Source organism: Hylaeus volcanicus, chromosome 5 (assembly GCF_026283585.1).
Source record: "Hylaeus volcanicus isolate JK05 chromosome 5, UHH_iyHylVolc1.0_haploid, whole genome shotgun sequence".
In the NCBI taxonomy this organism is placed as follows: Eukaryota; Metazoa; Arthropoda; class Insecta; order Hymenoptera; family Colletidae; genus Hylaeus; species Hylaeus volcanicus.
This window is the reverse complement of record NC_071980.1, coordinates 12,138,212-12,154,881: the sequence shown is the minus strand read 5'-3', so window position 1 is coordinate 12,154,881 and position 16,670 is coordinate 12,138,212. Positions and strand designations below refer to the sequence as shown.

Here is a 16,670-nt window from a genome sequence, read left to right as displayed (position 1 = left end):
ACACTTTACACTTTACACTTTACACTTTACACTTTACACTTTACACTCTAACACTTTACACTCTAACACTTTGCACATTTTATATCTAAAGATCTTATTATAAGTTCGCAGCCATTAGTTCTCGGTATTATTCGCGACGAATGATTGTTCGTCACGAATAATACCGATTACCAGGTCTCACCACGTGGAGGTTGCTGCGACTGGAGACCCGGAGACAGGAGGAATCAAAGTTCCTTCGATCTCCTTCTACATAGAGTATACATATGTAGATGCATACTGTACGTAGAGCAACGAGCTTAATACTAAGTACGAAACCGTGGAAATCAAAGAAAACAAAGTCTCTTTGATTTCCAAAGTCCAAGTCTGACTCTGCCAAATAATTATTTGAACTGAGAGGGGTGAAGCTAAATCGCGACACGGCGCGACCATGAAACTGGACTTACAGAGTCAGTCCCGTTTCCTCTGGTGGGTCTGATTCGAGAGAAAGACGATCAACGTCTCCGCCAGTACTCTACTCCCTGCATACCTGCTGCCGAGGGCCCAGGTCCCGACCTGACAGTGTACGACGTAGGTAGCACCGCGTCGGGTTTTCCTGCCCTGGCGACACCAGGTATGTCTGACGGTCGTAGAGTCCGAAACGGAGTTCTACTCTCTGCACAACGTCAGGAGTCCAGGACACGACTTGCATCCGTCTGACGGCTCTTTTGAGCTGCGCTGCGCCGGGAGCCTGGACTTCGCCTGACGCGTACAGAGAGTAGAAGATTCCTCGGAGACGTCGATTGACCCTCTCTCAAATCAGACCCACTAGAGGACGGCAATCGATCTCGGCCAGTCACATGGTTGGTCACTACACTTATCACATGAAGCAATAGTGACCGAAGTGGAGCACGATGTTACGAGCCCAATATGGACTTACGAACAAACAAAACAAGTTGATTAATAATTATTTGGCAGAGGAGACACTCGTACACGCAACCTTAGAACTAACCAAACCAAACTAAGATACTAAGGGAAACTACAAATAGGAGGAACGCGAGACGCGGACGCGCGATCGCGAGATCCATATCGACGGAAGGATCAACGACGAATGAGCTCTCATCCCTCGTATACCTGTCTCGAGGGTCGCGGCTCGCTATCGAAGAAGAGAAGGGGAAGGGGAAGGGCAAACAACAACCGCGTGACATGTCGTGACAGGTCGATTCGAAGGCTCATTGGATCCATCCACAAAAGAATTTACGAAACATTAATAGCACAGTATAATCATATTCCCCATCATTGTTTAAATAATAAGTATTGTTAATAATTAATTGAACTACTGTCAGATATTAATATTTAGTTGGTGCAATCACGGTTCAGAATAAACATTCATGGAACACAGTAATCGTGAGAAATTTGTCTATATCGTTGTATCTGTTAGCTGAAATAACTAAAAATTAATTTCTGGCAATAGTTACATTAATTATTAACAATGTTTGTTCAAGCAATGACCGGGAATATGACTTTGCTGTAATATTATACCGCGCGGACCACGGTACACATGCTTTTTCTAAGAATTTTCAAAATCATTACTAACCAATAAGTAACTGGTTTGTGATTTCAGTCACCGACCAATTACGTTTCTTTTGAGTAGCTTCGTGTGTAAACGACCCAATAGTTTCCGAAATATTGGACCACATAAGTTTTGTCCCGCTAGATCGCTGAAATATCATACTGTGCGTCTTCTTGTTTATTTGCTGTGGTTCTCTACCTTAGAAAAAGAAAAGACTACTTCGTGAGTTCTGTTAACACTGAAGCAACGACCTGAGAGAGTCTTTCAGCTTCCCCTGTCTGGCATCTATTGCTCCCAGCGATGCTCCCCGAACACGCGTGACGTAGCTTCATTTTTCACACATTGCACTTCATTACCCGAGACTAAGTCTCTTCCCTTGTCGCGAATAGTGTCTTCACGGCATCTTCATTTATCTTTGGGAAGACGAAGAGAACGGAAATCCCCTCGAAGGCGTGAAAAGAGAAGTTTTAATATACTAGTAACGTTTCGACGCTTTCGAAACGCCAAGATGAACGCTTACTTTATTCTTTTCCTTCGGTTGACAACCAAACACCGGTCCTCGACGTTCGCCGGACGAGCGAGAAGAAGCGGAGTGACGAGCAAGAATCGGATGGAAATTCTTTGTTGCGTGCTGCGGCTCGGAAACTTCGTTCCTAGTGGACGGATATTGTTCTGGAAGCGTTCCTTTATTTTATTTCCTTCGTTTATTTACGAGACGAGAGAGTTAATGGCCGACGGCCGGTCCGCTCTTCGTGCTTGCGGTTGGCCAGGGGAACAACGGACGCGAGGACTCTTCGCGAATGCTCTGACCAATTGCTATTTCGTAGCGACCACAAAGAAATGTATACATATGTCGCGAGGATGTGCATCCGTTTCGAGACGAGGCTCAAGACGGAGAGGTATCGATGCAAAAATTTTGATGGTTTGGAAAAGGTTGAGACCTTTAAATGTATCGAGAAGATGCAGAATTCAGTTCTGCATCAACTACAAGGTTATCAGTGACCGTGTCGATGGTTTCAATTTTATTAGAATTTATCCAACATGTTTTGAGTCATATATTTACGAATTCGAGGAATTCGTTTCCTTAATGTATATTATTAATGTGTATATATATTTAAATATTTAAAACATTTAAGACAATATTACAAAGGTATCTTAAGCAGAGAAGACAGCTTCATATTTACTGAGCTGGTAAATAAGGAAATAATTGAGATAAAAATTTGAAATTTTTAGAGCTTTTTCGTATTATTATAAGTAATAACTAGACTGCGGATCTTTATGCATTTATAGAAAATTTGAATGTGCAAGAAACTACAAAATGCAAACGATATGCAAGAATATAAAAAAAGATTGAAAATAAAGTTCATGTTATAATATTTGCAGAATGAAATAAATTCCTCTTTAGATTCAATTTTTGTAGGCACGTTTAAAAAGATTTTATTTCGAATAGAAATCCGTAGTCTAGTAATAACTCTGTCAAATTTCAAATCGTTTCATTAATGTTTACCAAAGTTATGAAAAGAAAGGAAACCGATTGATAAAGCGCTATGTATTTTTCGCTTTGAAACTTTTGAAAGTTCGGGCCTCGTGTTAGTGCTAAAATTGAGAGCTCGAATTTTGCAGGAATTTGTTTTCATTTATTATCAAGGCATTTAAGGGTTGCGTAACATAGATTTCCAATAAAGATCATCCTAACGTACATAATAATTTGTTAAGACATATCCTCAAGCCTTCGCGTCTTGGTTTGATAATTAAGTCGATAATAAAGTCCACCAGCGAATTTAGATTTCTTTGAAGGTTCACGAAGACCCTCGCGCCTCGGCAATTATCTTATTGCCGTCAACCCCCCCCTAACAGAGTTTCTCTGGTACGCGATCATCTCGTGACCTGACCATGGGTCATTCCAACGGTTAGTAACCTGATTTCCAGGAATTCCCAGGTCAAAATACGCAGCGAGGAAAATATTTTTGCCGTTCGGAACCTTTTCTACGCGTCACGAATGCAAGAACAGGGCGAATATACACGAGACAGCGGGGGTTGAACGAGAATGCTCTTGGGAAGCGCTGTGGAAACTCTTGTGCACGCATGAAACGGAGCATACTCGGTCGTTCCACCGTTGTTGTAGTCCAGTACTATCGTTTAAACATATTAAGATCCTCGCAGGTTCCTTTGTAGACGACCGTTTCGATTAACGAACTCTCGTGATATTTATTTATCGGTGGACTGTGGACATTTATGCAAATTCGTATATTCGCAGGAAAGGATTGAAACTTAAATGGGAGATTCTTTTGTCTTTTAAATAATGTTATATGTATATTATTATTGACGTTTTATATCGTACACGTTCTTCAGGATTTTATTTTATTTTCATTTGTCATAAATGTACAACCATTCGCTGTCTATTTGTTAGAATTCTGCGTGAAGATGATAGTCTGATCATTAGACTGCGGATCTTTATGCATTTATAGAAAATTTGAATGTCCAAGAAACTACAAAATGCAGAATAAAACAAATTTCTCTCTAGGTTCAATTTGTGTAGACACGTTTGCTAAGATTTTATTTTGCACAAAGATCCGCAGTCAACTGATCGCATTAGGTAATTCCTAGAGTGTTTAGGAATGTACGCTGTAGGGGAGTATGTGAAATATACACGAGGCGTATGAAATAATATTATAAAATCATATATCGATATTTCGTTATGCATAAGTATTTTTCCATTAATTCTTATGATATTAATTGGTCAGAATTCTGGATGATAAACGATCGCTAGAGTGTTTCTGAACGTCTACTATAGGAGAATATATGAACCATGCACGAGACGTATGAAATAATATTATAAAATCAAATATCAATACCTCATTATACATAAATGCATTCTGCACATATTCTGCATACATTTAGCACATTAATTCAGAAATCCAAGCCTCGGACACAATTCGTGCAATTCCTTCAATTGCTTCCTCGTACAAAGTCGTACCAAACACGTTTTCTATTTTCTCGTTTACATCCGTCTAACTACTTAACACGCTAAAACGATCAAGAATCGTCGCGAGTGGAACTAAAATCGAGCTTATCGAGTGGAATTTCCCGTCGAGTTTCAAACGGTCATTGCTGGAACACGTACAATCCTCCCGACGAGGCTGATTAAAATCGCCCACAATCTGGCTACCTGGATGTGGTCCCGTGCACGTCCCTTTTAAGTGCAACCCTTGTACGTAGGACAAAGTGCATACGCCGCATACGTTGGCTAATCGATATTTTAATATTGTCACACGCCATTCTGGATTAAAGGGCTTTGTGTCCGTGTGTACACGAGCGTGCGCCCGTGACGTCATAGACGGCAGATGTGGCCAGCGCGAAAAGCGAAAAGATTTCGCCGATGAGACTGCATTTTACGTATTTAATAAATACGCAATCGCCCGTTCGACGTTCGTTGAACGAAAGTACTAGGAACGATTGTCGGATAGACGATCGATGGATCCTCGCTGGCAATTATCGTGATTAATGAATGCTGGAAACAGGTTATTGCTAATGCGGGCAGTGTCGCAAATACGCGACGCGAACGAAGAGCTAGAGATAAATGGAAATGTTATCTTTTTCCTCTTCGTTCTTGGGAAATCCGTTTCTGGGAGCGCGCGGACTGACTGGGGACTTTTGCAATCCTTTTTCAACTGTCCATCATGGGTAGAAAGTAAGAGTGTTTGGTCGAGAGAATATGACTTCGTTCTTTGTTGAAGGGATCATTTTTTTTTATTATTACATTGAATTAAATACGCTTTTGATATACATCGTCAAATATGAAATAGTATATACTTTTAAGTTTTATTCAGTCAGAACAAGTATCTAGGTAGATTTATTTTATAACAAACAAATTATACAAATTCGCCCTTCAATTCGCATCTCATCATCACTGCTCGTCAATGTTTAAACGCTATATAATTTTTAAATTGTAATAAATTAGAAAAAGTATCCAGGCGAATTTATTTTCTAACAAACAAATGATAAAAATTCGCCCTTCAATTCGTGCCCCATCATCACTGCTCGTCAATGTTCAAATACTATGTAATTTTTAAATTCTATCGAATTAGTAACAGTATCGAGACGAATTTATTTTTTTTTCAAACAAATTATTAAAATGTGCATTTCATCAACGATCAAACACTAAATTTTAAATTGTATTGAATTAGAAAAAGTATCCAGGTGAATTTATTTTCTAACAGACAAATTATGATAATTTTTCTTTGAATTTGCACCCCATTATCACTGCTCGTCAATGGTCAAATACTATGTAATTTTTAAATTCTATTAAATTAGTAAACGTATCCAGACGAATTTATTTTCTTTCAAACAAATGATTAAATGATGTGCATTTCATCAATGATGAAACACTAGAATTTTTAAATTGTATTAGAACACCAATCCACGTGAATTTATTTTCCTAAAATCAGAAGAATCGTGCGAAATGAATGGAATAAAATGGCCAGGAGTTACTATTTGGGAAATTATTTTGCGGAGAGTACGCCCACGACGAGGGTTAGCCAGGTCTCGTGTGTAGTCTTCCGTGAAGGGGTTGAAAGGAGGTATTCGTAGGTTGACCAAGGCTTGGCTCGTCGTTAAACAATGCCGTTCCGAGCGATTTGCCCGTAAACGTCGCGTGGGCCAATTTGTCGGGCAATTTCTGAGGAAAATCGTTCGGTCACTATCGCAAGCGCCGTAGGATCGAGATTCGTACGCGTCCATATTGTTCATTCGATCCCATGATACCCGGAGAAATTTAACTCTTGGCCACGGCTCGTCGCACGACAACGGAATCACCGTATTATCGTTAGATCTCCGCAAAATAAGGCTATTTTTCAAGGAAACTTCTTCAAAATTCAAGGACACACGTTTCGATGTCACTTAGGAGCTTCGATTAGGTTACACTTTACACTTTACACACTACACTTTACACTTTACACTCTACACTTTACACTATACAAGTTCGCAGCCATTAGCTCTCGAAATTATTCGCGACGAATGATAGTTCGTCACGAATAATACCGATTACCAGGTCTCACCACGTGGAGGTTGCTGCGACTGGAGACCCGGAGATAGAAGGAATCACAGTTCCTTCGATCTCCCTCTACATAGAGCATACATACACAGATGCATACTCTACATAGAGTACATAGAGCTTAATACTAAGTACGAAACCGTGGAAATCAAAGAAAGCAAACTCCCTTTGATTTCCAACGTCTAAGTCTGCCTCTGCCAAGTAATTATTTCAACTAAGAGAGTGAAGCTAAATTGAGATCGCGACGCGACGCGACCATGAAACTGGACATACTGAGTCGGTCCCGTTTCCTCTTGATGGATCTGACTCGAGAGATGACGACCGACACCTCCGAACCAGTCCTCCACACCCTGCACCCACCTAGGAGCCACGACGGACCCAACTCGCGATCCGTCTCACTGCGCTTTGGCCTTACTGCGCAGCTTGCCGAGTCCTGGACTACACCAGACGGGATACAGAGAGTAGAGGACCGATCCGGAGGAGTCGATTGTCTTCCTCTCGAATACAGATCCACCAGGAGGACGGCAACCGACCTTTCTGTCCAGTTACACAGTTGGTCATTACACTTATGACATGAAGTGATAGTGACCGAAATGAAGAACGAAGTTGCGAGCCCAATATGGACTTACGAACAAACAAAAGAATTGAATAAATGATTAATAATTATTTGGCAGAGGAGACACTCGTACGCGCAATCTTAAAACTAACCAAACCAAACTACGAAACTAAGGGAAACTACAAATAGGAGGAACGCGAGACGCGGACGCGCGATCGCGAGATCCATATCGACGGAAGGATCGTCGAAGAATGAGCTCTCACCCTTCCTTCGTATACCTGTGCTCGATCGAGAGTCGCGACTCGTTATCGAAGAAGAGTGGGGCAAGGATAAACAACAACCCCGTGACGGTCGATTCGAGGGCTCGTTGGATCCATCGAGGAAATATTTCGCGAAACATTAATATTACAGCAAAATCGTATTCACGAACATTGTTTAAACAATATGTATTCTTAATAAGTTAGAAATTAATATTTAATTGGTCCAATCGATAGTTATTAAAATATTAACAAATTTCTCACGATTAATGTCTCTAATGAATACGTATTCCGAACCGTAATTATTATTAATGTTTAATCGAACGCTGAATGACACTACATGTATCACAAATGTTTAGTTATGTCGGAGGTAGTAAGTTTTAAATGTTCCAATCAAATTTTCTTGAAAAACATTGGTATAATAATCTGAAACTTTGAAATGCATTAAATATGTACATCTCCGAATTAATTGGATATTTACAATGCATATAGTAACATTCAGTCTTCGATGAAATATTAATAAGGATCACGGTTCAGAATAAGTATTCATCCAACACAGTAATCATAAGGAATTTTTCTATATCGTTATATCTATTAGCTGTAATAACTAAAAATTAATTTCTGACAATAATGATTCTGTTGATTTGGTCCTGCTATCTTAAGAGAGGTTTGAAATTGTGCCTTGTGCAATAACATGTGGCGAAAGTGCATGCATTGAACGAATATTTTAGTTTTAATTATAAAGTTAGTTTGTGGAAACTACTTTCTCTTGTTTGAAACCACTCTAACGGCACCAAAAAGAATTTTTCAGAAGCTCTTTTTGAAGAAATTACACTATAAATTGTTTTCAAACCTCCATTATGTTTCACGGAACATTTAACCAAGTAAAAATCGATCTTCTATTATTATTAACATAACGTTACTGTAAAAAATCACTAGTGTTCCGTTGACAACTATCGAGATAAATACATTTGCAATAAATAAATTAAAAGATGCTTGAACTAAACACCTATGGTTATAGCTTGACGTAGAATTCTCTTTACATCTCAAAAAATTAGAAAATGGCTGTTAAATTTCACCAACAAATTTGATCTATTTATTAAAAATAAAATGTATAAATTGAAACGTGTATATTTCAAGAAATCAAATAGAAATCAAATCAAATTTTTATATGAATGAAATTGTAGAACGTTGTAGCTCCTTGGTATATCAAATTCAGTGAAATTTCTATTTCAGTTTTAAATTCGCACACGTTTCCGCCATCGCGATATTTACTAGAAAAGTTTAATTCGTCGAGTCATGATCGATGGTGTCCCTCCATCGTCCGCGTCCTCGCGAAGGGTGAAGCGTTTCCCCATAGACGATCGTCAAAATCTAAAGAAATAATCCTAACGGATGGCCACCCGCGACGTTTGCATATGAAAGGCGTTTCGTCCGCGGAATCGATACACCTTTATTATGCCCGAGCACTTGCTTATCTCTCTCGTAGCCGGTCCCCTTTTCTTGCCATCGAGGAACTCGGCAATATTTTCGACTTCCGGGGCCAAGGAGGAAGCCAACAACGCGAAGGGCGCCGCAAGGGCGAAGGCGCGAAACAATATGGCAAATTTTCACGGTTCGCCACTGTGTTGACCCCTCGTTCGAGCCATGACTGGTCCCTTTCCTCGCTTTCTAATTTTCTCGTCCATCCGCTCCTCGAAACAATCGACTTTCGGAGCCCAAAAAAGGCCCTAATCGATGACTCGATGAATTTTCTGGTGTTCTTTGAACAGCTTTCTCAGGTAATGTTCCCTTTGGCGGTTTATCTTTCCCTCGTTAAATTTTTTCGGACGTGTTTTAGGACTGGAGTGCAGAGTTTATATATATGATAGAATTGAATATTAGAAATATATGTTAAACGTAATCAAAAGTTACATTCCCTTTTTCAAAACGAAATATTAATGTTAGATTGGTTCATTAATAAAATATAGTTTACGTAAATTATCTAGGTACGCCTACGTCATTGTGAAATGTTATACAAATATCAATCTAAAGACGATTTTAATAGATAAAATAAATATTGTAAATCGTTGGCCTACGAATTTTGTGCATTTATCATGTATATTAGTATAATGAACATGTAATCTTTTTTTATATTCTTGCATATTGTTTGCATTTTGTACTTTCTTGCACATTCAAATTTACTATAAATGCATAAAAATCCACAGTCTAATAATCAACAATGCACACTTATGCAAACTTGCCTAACAATATTATTATATTAACTGTAGATTGTATTCAACATGTATGTACATTTTACGTACTTTTTCCATACAAGTATGTCGTAAATTCGTAAAATCCTCAGTCACCACTCATATGTTTTTCGAATTTCGCATACTCGGATCGATAAGTGACGCAGCATGTGATTCTGCGACACTTATCGACGATCCGCTCTATTCTCGCTTGCAATGTATCGCTTTAAGACATTTTCTAATGGATCGTTGTAACCCAAAGCAGTTTAGGCATATCGAGAACTTTATGTAACAGGGTTTGTACAATAGAAATGTAATTAAGTTTATATGCTAGTTTCGGAACGTCTGCACTCAAAGGCGTCTCGGTCGAATCTGACAGCTTGATAGGCGATCGATCCGATCGCCTTCTTCTCGCTGTCTACTTCTTCCTGTCGCGAGCACCAGCAGGCCTTGGATCCATCCAAAGGGTACTCGCAACAGTAATAATAATTTGCTATCCATCGTGAATACAAAATTTTCCCAACGGAGAAACGCGGAGAAATGAACGATCGAGTAACCGATGAACGATTGCTTATCGATCGAGGCAGCTCTGGTCAAGTCTCTGACCAGTTTTGAAGCCGAGGTGTCGTTCCCTCGTCGAGAGGTTATCGGGCAGGGATCGTAGGCATTTCCATCTTTCATTCCGCGAGCGTTTCTCACTGCGACGCGTAAACGCAAGCGTAATCGTGGTGAAAGGTCAGCGAGGCGCGGAAGAAAAATCCGTCGCCCACCGTCAGCCTCGTTATTCTACTTAGCACCTTGTTACATGCGGCGATATGTGTTCCATTGTGTATTGTCGTTCAGCGTCCTATCACTTACTAACGTTGACGTTCCCGACTTGTTTCTAATTTAATTTAGGATTCATTGTTTACCTGTCGCATTGTCGCTGGCATCCGACGGAACGTGATTCATTTATTGGACATTAACTTTACTCGCTCCTGCGCGTAAGCCTCATTCCTGAATATTTTCTGCAACCCCCCTTTAAGATTCAATTTTAGATAATCGTGGTATTTTAGCTTGCTCGATGTGTCGGCGTAATAGTTGTGGGAAGAGAGGATGTAACTTTTTTTTAAATTATTTTACTCGAAGAATTTTTGAAAATTTATTTTAACAGTAAAGCACTTAAAATTCCTCAGCTTCTACCTACTTGAACTGAAAACTCTCTTCGCGAATGAATTTTTATCTCCGCAATTGTAAAACATAGAGACTTGGATATTTTTTCTCTCTGGACGTAAGGAGTTGTTCTTTCCAACTAATTTTTCATTTCACCCTTAAAATCGTTCCATTGCAACGATAAAAATTCAATAAGCACGATACCTATTATTGCCATTATTGTTTTATATTCCCGTGCAACTAAATATTTCGCAATCCCTTCGATAAAAGTTGATATGCTCGTTATGTGAAGATTCAGAGAACTACGGAGCGACGAGAGCATTTCGTTAAGTATAACGAACCGGAGAAACTCGCGTAAATAGTAAGCCCTGATTTAGAAGAGGTTCGTCTTTAAGACGCTCCCCGAGACATTCCTCTCGGAAAGATCTCCCCCTATCTCGAACAGCCATTTAATTAGGACTGCTTTATTTTTCCCGGGTCCTTTGTCTCCAATCAACTTTCCTTACTGTTGCTAAATCATTCCCGAACGGCGCCGGCGTAATATGGAAAACGATCGCCAACTTTTTAATCGGCCCCCTCGACGCCACCTCGCGCGCAAATCTCGACCGAAAACTTTCCACGAACAATGTCTGCCAATTCCCTGGTGCGATCGCGCGTCGTTTGAATTTCTATTCTGGTACCGGACCAGCAACCATATCACATTTCGATCTCGTGGAAAATGATTCGAGGTCGTCATCTTTTCCTCGAGGTTCGAAGTAATGGTGCAACGGCATCAGTGTGGATTTAATTTTTCAGGATTTGTGACTATCCACGTGCTTTTTAAGTTTCGCATACTTTGTTCGGTAAGTGTCGCGCAGTCGAGTTTTGCGACACTTATCGGAGATTCGGTTTTTTCTCATTTATAGTCGATTGCAAACTGTGTTTTAAAAGATTTTGTAAGGGATCGATGTAATTGTTCTATTTCTTGCTACAACAGGGAAATCTGTTTGTTTTTTTTTTTATTTGGATTTATCTTACGTCGCATCTACAGCATGGTAATTAGCGACGAATCCGATTGGGTTTCTGATTAATTAACGGTGCTATATACTACTGTAGAGTTTGGTGTCCTTGAGGTAATTGGGAAATCTTATTAATACTGACACTAGTCGATTATTAACGATGCTATTTTCACAATGTTGGTACACGATTATTATAATACATCATTTATTTCATTGATAAATTGTTCCTGTATTCTCTAAATACAAAGATATAGTAAGGCTTAGTTAACAACAAACAGTAATTAATTTCAATAAATCACCAACGAATGAACATGTCAAGTTTCCTTATTTCGAATAGTTTACTATATACGTCAACCCAAAAATGATTCACGTTACCACCCAACGATCCTGCCTGGAGTCATCCCCTAACATCCGGAAGTACGGTGTCTGCGAATATGTTTCCAAGGTCCAACGATTGCAAATCGCGAAACTAGGGTGGTTTTTCGAGCACATGGCGATGCCATACGGACGTCTGTTCCGCTTTCTTTCCTTCGCCGCTCGTCTTCCTCGCCGAGGGTGGCCCCGAATTAATAAAATCCCACGGACAACCCCAGCGGCGTTGCGAAGCGTGAAAAATGACCGAAAATCTGATATTCCGGATTAAAAACATTGAAATTCAAAACCACGTCCCTCCCGCGCGCGTTCCCGGCCCGCAAGAGGGTCGAGAAGTCGTTAAGGGTCAGTTTCAGCCGCGCTGCGGCAACCGATCTCCCCCATCGCCGTCGTTCTCCCTTTCGCCCCCCCCCACCTACCCCCCCCCCGGGGGCGCATCAGCCATCGACCATCTTTCACGGAGATATTATTTTTAAGCCGCAGCGCGACGCAACGTGCCGCCTCGGCCGCAATTTGACACAGGCGCGCCGTTTGAATTCCGAATTCAATCGGCGGACCCGATTCCGCGAAATCAAGGGTGGCCCCGGGAAATTGATAGCGGGGCTTTTCCCCTGTCTCTGTTTACGTCTGCGTGAGCGCACACCGATGCCCCGCCGAGGCTTTTCAATCGTGGCCCGCGATAATCAGCCTGTCGTAACTTATCGCGCGCGTAATCGCATCGGCCGCGTCGAATTCAAACGGACGCCTAACTACCTTCGAAATAGGCTTCGGAGGCTGGGGACTGTCGATGTTGGAATGTAAAGTAGGAGGTTTCCACAATGTTTTCTTCGATCTCCTGCATTTCGAACAGCTTTTTAGTTGACGCTTTGACAGTTGATAGGTCGAGTTTCGTATACGAAGTTTGATAAGTGTCGCTCTTCGCGCTTATCGACGACTCGCTCTGTTCTCAGTTGTCGATTGCTTCTAAATTGAGCGACAAGATATTTTGTTAGAAGCGAGCGAGTGAATGAGTTTTATTTATAAGAGTGCTGAGACATACCTAATGTATCACTCTTGCATTTGGAAACTGTCAATGTTAAAGCGTAAAGTAGGAAGTTGTTTTTTGTTTTTTTGTCTTCATGGACCAACCACCCACTTTGGCAGGTCTCACTTTAATCTCAAAGTCCTCCAACTTGCTTGATAAAAAGATACACGAAAGACAACACTCGGTACAATTTGAATCTAACATGCAAGCAACAAGCTATGCAACATTTAAAGTTTTAACGAGCAATTGTAAGGTGTCAGGGAAAGGAAGCAGGCGTGAGATAGGACTCAAACAAATTGCACATAAGATTAACGTATACTATTATTTAGACTAAAGTATTTGGCACACGACATATAAACACATAAAACGTAAAAAATGCATAAAAGTCGAAACTCTGTCGACGCGACCGATCTCGAAGTGAAGTTCGACGAGAAGTGACGCAAGTCCAAACGCAAGTTCAAACAGTTGCGGCCAGTTTGATGGTCGGTAGCCTCTTACGCAATCAATTTTCACATACCTCTCCCCCTAAGTGTCGCAGCACAATTGCACCTCAGCGACCCTCGCCAAATTGGCAGCATAAGCACCCCAAATAATTTTTAAAACCTCCAAAATATAAGACCTCGGATCCCCAATTAAAAATCCAACTTTCAAAAGCCAAAACGTTGCACCTCTCCAAGCCTAACCAACCACTAATTTTCTGTTCCAGAACCGAGATGGCTGCAGTGCTCGCAGTGTTCCAGGAGGCTGTCCTCCGCCTGGGAGCTCCTCCAGCACGTGCAGAGCGTGCACGGCGCCAGACTGTACACCTCCCCGTCGTCGTCGACGAATTCCTCCTCGAACACGCCGGCACCGAGTCCTCCGACGCCCACGCCGACCCACGCTCACCACCTAAGCCCGCCGAATCACTTGAACCTCAGCGGCAAGTCCACGGGGAGTTCCTCCGCGGCGAACTCGTCCGGTGGGACGAACTCCAGCGGGAGCAGCGGACGACAGCAACTGCAATCATCGGCATCGTTGGTGGGCGACCCGCTCCACAGCTTTCTGAGGCTACCCCAGCACCTAGAACGTAGCTTCCCGCCCATGTTCAGGCCGGACTTCCTGGCCCTGAACCCTCTAGCCGGTTACAGAGGTTTACAAGAGCTGCAGACCGCCACTAGAAACCTCCAGAACCTCGGAGACCCTCTTCGAGGGATGGACGGGTTGAACCTCGGGGATCCACTGGTTCGCAGCTCGTTGGACTCCCTGAACAACGCCCGCAACCTGGCGAACCTTGCCGAATTGTCGCACGGTCGCGGACTAGCCAGCCAGGCGCATCCACCTCCACTAGAGACCAACCTGGATTTTTACTCGGCGCGCCTAAGGAGCCTCGCTAATCCGTCCTTAGGCGCGGCTCCACCAAATAGCGGGAACACCACGACCAACTCTAATCCCCCTGCCCCGGTACCGCCTGTACCAGTGCCAAGTACCGTCCAGCAGCAGCAACAGCAACAGCAGCAACCGCAACAGCCGGCACCCACGCACGCGCAGTCCGTCGAGCCGCCCAGCCCAGCCTCGAACAACCCTGCGATCATCGGCCACCCTAATCATCAGAAAGAAAACTCGCCGCCGTGCTACAATCAGAGTCCCGTGGGTCACCACAACAATAACAACTCGACGGACAGCGAAAAGACCAGTCCGCCCGTCGCCTCCACGCCAATCATCGCCGACTCGGCGTCGGAGACGATCTACACCTGCGAGGTGTGCGACAAGAAGTTCCGTTTCCAGTCGAACCTGATCGTCCACCGACGGAGCCACCGCGACAAGGAGAGGCAGTATCAACAGGAGAGCACGCAGGATGGTCAAGCGACGGCCGCGAGGTGCGAGGTCTGCGAGCTGGAGGTCGCCAGTTTCGCAGAGTTGAGGAAGCACATGAGGAAGGAGCACCAGGAGAACCTGAACGCGGCCAGTCCCCAAGGCAGCGTGGAGACGGTACCCGACGACGGCTCTAGCTGCGACGAGAACATGGACTTGGACGACGCGGACGAGAACGACCAGAAGGCCGAGAGAGAAGACACGGAGAACACGCCCGAGGATCTGAGCACCACGCAGGGCCAAAGCGGAGAGGAAAGCAGCGGCAGAGTCGAGCAAAAGCCCGCCAGCCTGGTGGGCGACCTGATGGAAAAATTTGGCCTGAGTAACATAGCTCAGTACTCCGAAGCTTACCGACAGGCTCTTCAAGAGAACCATCGTGGCGCCTTCATCAAGACCGAGTCGCCCTCGAACCTCGCCAACTCTCTCAACAACAACAAAGAGAAGGACAGCGCTCTGTCGCCCACCAACTTCAACTCCTCCACCACGCCAAACATATTCTCCGGTCAAGGCTTCCCCAGGTCCACGGGGCCCGATTTCGGCGGTCTCTGGCTCCCCAGTCCTCACTACCTGGAGAACAACGAGTTCCGCAAGGCCACCAAGGCCACCACCTCCAGCCTAGCGCTCCAGGGCCTGCCCAGCCCTCTGCTCAAGAAGGAGCGCAGCGGGAGGAACGACACCTGCGAATACTGCGGCAAAGTGTTCAAGAACTGCTCGAATCTGACCGTTCACAGGCGGTCGCACACAGGCGAGAAGCCGTACAAGTGCGAGCTGTGCTCGTACGCGTGCGCCCAGAGCTCGAAGCTCACCAGGCACATGAAGACCCACGGCAGACACGGCAAGGACACGTACAAGTGCCGGTTCTGCGAGATGCCGTTCTCGGTGCCCAGCACGCTCGAAAAGCACATGAGGAAGTGCGTGGTGGTGGTGCAACAGGGCCCGAAGCTCGGCATGCCTTATCCAGGCAGTCAGGACGAGGACTCCTCGCTGAGCACTAAGGACACTTGATCTTGGAACGGAAGCCTACCGCCGATCCCGCCACTGTGGCCGCACAGGCCGCCATACCCGGTGTACTGAACAGCGGAGCTTCTTCCGAAGGAGATTGAGCAGAGACAGAGTAGACGGAAGGCGTGTCCTGAGCAAGTAGGTGTCCTCGAACGACAGATCCTCGTTCCATGGGCGACGTCGAAGAGTGTCGCGGGGAATCGTCCGCGCGAAACGTTCCCCGTGGTCGCTCCCAATCAGGATCGAGAGACGTCGACAGAGTCGATCGGTGGACCTGGAAAAGGTCCCGAGGAGGAGCGGAGGAACGGAGAACGACGAGGAAGCGACCCTTCCGGCTCGACGGAAGCCAACGGCGAGAGGGTATTCTCCCTAACGGGGACTGGACCGGAGGAGCGCGGTTCCGGTGAACGCGACGAGGAAAAAGGGGTAGCGAACGGCTACCGTTCTGGGGAGTTTTGAAATTCAACTAGAGAAACGAACGAATGGTTACCACTTTGCGAGTCTCAAGTACAGTTATTTAAAATATATCCTTATAAATAGTTATAAATAAAGACGCTATAAATATATATATATATATATATATATATATATATATATATATGTAACCATTCGTTCGTTTCTCTAG

General features: G+C 43.6%; 1 protein-coding gene across 1 annotated transcript in view; it reads left to right on the top strand.

Moving 5' to 3' along the window:
* LOC128876166 (B-cell lymphoma/leukemia 11B) overlaps positions 1 to 16,633 on the top strand; it is a 74,131-nt gene extending 57,498 nt beyond the window's left edge. Inside the window, exon 3 of the mRNA XM_054122304.1 lies at positions 13,899 to 16,633. Coding sequence (XP_053978279.1) covers positions 13,899 to 16,048 — 2,150 coding nt within the window. The 3' untranslated portion in view covers positions 16,049 to 16,633. The remainder of the gene's footprint in view (positions 1 to 13,898) is intronic.
* Positions 16,634 to 16,670: the final 37 nt, after the last annotated feature.